The sequence below is a fragment of the Halyomorpha halys genome, unplaced genomic scaffold, assembly GCF_000696795.3.
Source record: "Halyomorpha halys isolate HHAL.00 unplaced genomic scaffold, Hhal_1.1 Scaffold141.1, whole genome shotgun sequence".
NCBI lineage: Eukaryota > Metazoa > Arthropoda > Insecta > Hemiptera > Pentatomidae > Halyomorpha > Halyomorpha halys.
In genome coordinates this window covers 502510-505620 of record NW_027111321.1, presented here as the reverse complement: position 1 = coordinate 505620, position 3111 = coordinate 502510, and the positions used below count along the sequence as shown (strand labels likewise).

The window sequence follows — 3111 nt, the reverse complement described above, 5'->3', positions numbered from 1 at the left end:
TATGGGATTGGAGATTTATGGGTACAACTAATGGGGGAAAAAAAATTAAATTATTTATTGGATAAAAAGTTTTATTTATATCACAGAGGTTAGGAGGCTCTATGGATCGTGAGGCCCTGAACACGAACACCTCCACATATAAAGTCCGACATTAGGTAGCGTAGAAGAATGACTGCAATATGAAACATAATTTTAAATAATAACGGAATCCCAAACTTAAAAATTAGAATTTAAAAAACTATTATCCTTCTCACTGATCTTTAGGGATGAGAGACATGGCCTAAGGGATGAACAACGCCTTAAGGTTTTTAAAAATAAACTATTACATAAAATATTCAGACCGAAAATAGATGAATTAACGGGAGAATTTAGAAGGCTACCCAACACTAAATTGAGGGAACTACACCTGGTAAAGATAATTCAAGTTATAGCACTACGGCTTATAAGATGGGCATGTAAGGTTGTAGGGCTTATAGTACAAGAGCCCAAGAGGAGGGAAAAGGCAGTTATCTCACCCCAATGTTTTATTACTTTAATGAAAACTATGTATAATTACTGGCCAAAATTGATGAGTCTGCCTAGTATAGGTAGGGGGAATAATTTTTCATTTGGAGCTCTATATCTTAAAAAGTAGGAACAACACAAGAAAACCAAGAGGATGTCATTTAAAGAAGAGTAAATTTTCTAAAATATGAGCCCAAATAGAGTTATTTACTTAAATACTTTTCGAGATATAGCTTTTAAAAAGCAACATTTCATAAAAATGTTGTATGGGACGTAATTAAAGATTATTAGTTAGTGAACTTATTTTGAAAAATTTATATCTAAAAAACCATTTGACGTACAGATGTCTATTACCACTCAAATTAAACCCAGTTTAATGAGCTATAAAGTAGTATATGACATTTATCTTTGTAGAAGTAGTAGTTTTCATGAAATTTGCTTAAATAAATTGATTTATAGTTATTCGGACAAATTTTCATATATGATGATATTCACAAAAACTACTACCCCTACGAAGATAAGTGTCATAAACTACTTTATAGTAAGTTAAATTTCCTTTATTTTGAGTGTTGGCAGACACATGTGCGTCTTATGGGTCTAGAGATATATTTTTTCAAAAATCCAACATTTTATACGAATTAGAAATTAACATTTTGTGATTTTATTTTGTCAAATATCATAAAAACTCCTACAAAGATGAACAAAATTAACTATTGTGTAGTAAATTTAACTAGCTTTAATTTGAACGCTGGCAGACATCAGTACGTCCAATGGTTTCTGAAATAAAGTTTTTCATAAATCAAACTTATTGTCGGAACAACTATAAATCAATTTATTTGAGTAAACATCATGAAAACTACTATTCCTACGAAGGTAAAGGTCATAAACTTCTGTATAGTTCATTAAACTAGCTTTAATTTGAGTGCTAAAAGATATCAGTACGTCACATAGTTCCTGAGATATAGATTTCTCAAAATGAATTAACTAGCTACTAATCTTTCAGTAGATTTTTACGAAATTTTGCTTTTTAAAAAGCTAAATCTCGACAACTATTGGACGTAAATAGCTCTATTAGAGCTAATATTTTAGCAACTTTACTCTTCTTTAAATAATGTTCTTTTAGATTTTTTAGTGTTGTTGGTGGTTTTTAAGATATAGAGCTCCGAATGAAAAATTAATATTTTTTTAAGGTCTTAAGAAACAGCCGCCATTTTTTATTCCCCCGAGCTATACTTGGCATACTCATCAGTTTTGACTAGTAATTATATATAGTTGTCATTAAGGTAATCAAAAATTGGGTTGTGTCAAAGTTACAGGGGTGTGGATGGAAGAAAATAATGGACGCGCGTCCCGACACTACCACAAATAACCACACACTTCTATTTGACATCGATATTCTGAAAATCGATTTATTGAAGCCGATGGTTTTTAAACATTGATGTTTTACATTTTGTCTCAATTTTTTCAATTGCAAAAGTAACATAATAAAAAAACTTAAACGCTGAAAAGTTCAAATTCAAAACAAAAGGAGGAACGGATTCCTATCACAATGTGCTGGGGGGAGGAAGGACTTCTTAACTTCACGCTAACAACGGAATGAAGATAAATTAAACTGGCATACCACAACCAATGAACCAATCAGATCGCTTCGAATATTCTTATCATTCCAGAACCTTCCAAGAGGGTTTAAAAATAATTTAACGAGAGCGACAGCTCAAGTTTCTATGTATTTGTTTTGTTTTCAAAAATTAAGTTGCCTCTCAAAAGTACCGTTTGGAAAATTTTCCTAAAACAACTGATAAACCATTGACATTTTACTCTTATAATTATAAATATAAGAATACTATTACGGTGAAAGTTGCAATTGAGTAATTATCAGTAGGGATAGGATTTTTATGTTTTCACATATTTTTACCCTTGATTCCTTACTAACTAACGATGTTTCAAGACATTTCTTACCAAAAGAAGGCATTTTTATTTCACATATTTTTAAATATTAGCTTAAATTACGTTATTGTAGTTAAATTCTCAGTTTTCTTTTTTTTTTTTTTTGGATCTTTTTAGCCCAGATGAAGCCCTGCAAAGTGGGGCGAAACGTCGGACATTAAAATAGTTATAAAGCAACCCTGACCATCTTGTTATATTTACATCTTTACGGTCAACTATATATACATATATATATAATAGGTGTTTTTATATTTAAGAAATAATTGTTGTATTAACTATATTCGATTTAGGACTCGAATTGCTTTGGAAGAGCGGAGTGGAGCTCTGGAAAGAGAGAAGACCAAAGTGGAAGAGAGGCTGGAGGAGGCCAAATACCAATCAGCCCTAGACAGTGAGAACTTGCGCAAAGAAGCCGCCATCACTCAGCGCCAACTTCAGCAGGTCATTGAGGTCAGTAATGTACGTACGACATTGCACTAATAATTTTTATAAACCTTTGTTACTCAATTTACTAATACTATCTTATTGCAAACCAATGTTTTCTAACATGTAATTATCGTGTAAATCAAGAGCAAAAACAATATTCAGTTTCTTAAATACGCGTTCTCAAAAGCCTTGCTAAAGTTAAACCATGACTAATCAAAAAAAGTTGAATGAAAA

General features: G+C 31.5%; 1 protein-coding gene across 1 annotated transcript in view; it reads left to right on the top strand.

Annotated features, from left to right (window-relative positions):
* The window catches only part of LOC112211720 (unconventional myosin-XVIIIa), a gene marked incomplete in the record, with an annotated part of 47713 nt that overhangs the window by 22250 nt on the left and 22352 nt on the right, over nucleotides 1–3111 (top strand). Inside the window, 1 exon segment of the mRNA XM_067049342.1 lies at nucleotides 2742–2892. Within this exon segment, the coding sequence (XP_066905443.1) occupies nucleotides 2742–2892 (151 nt within the window).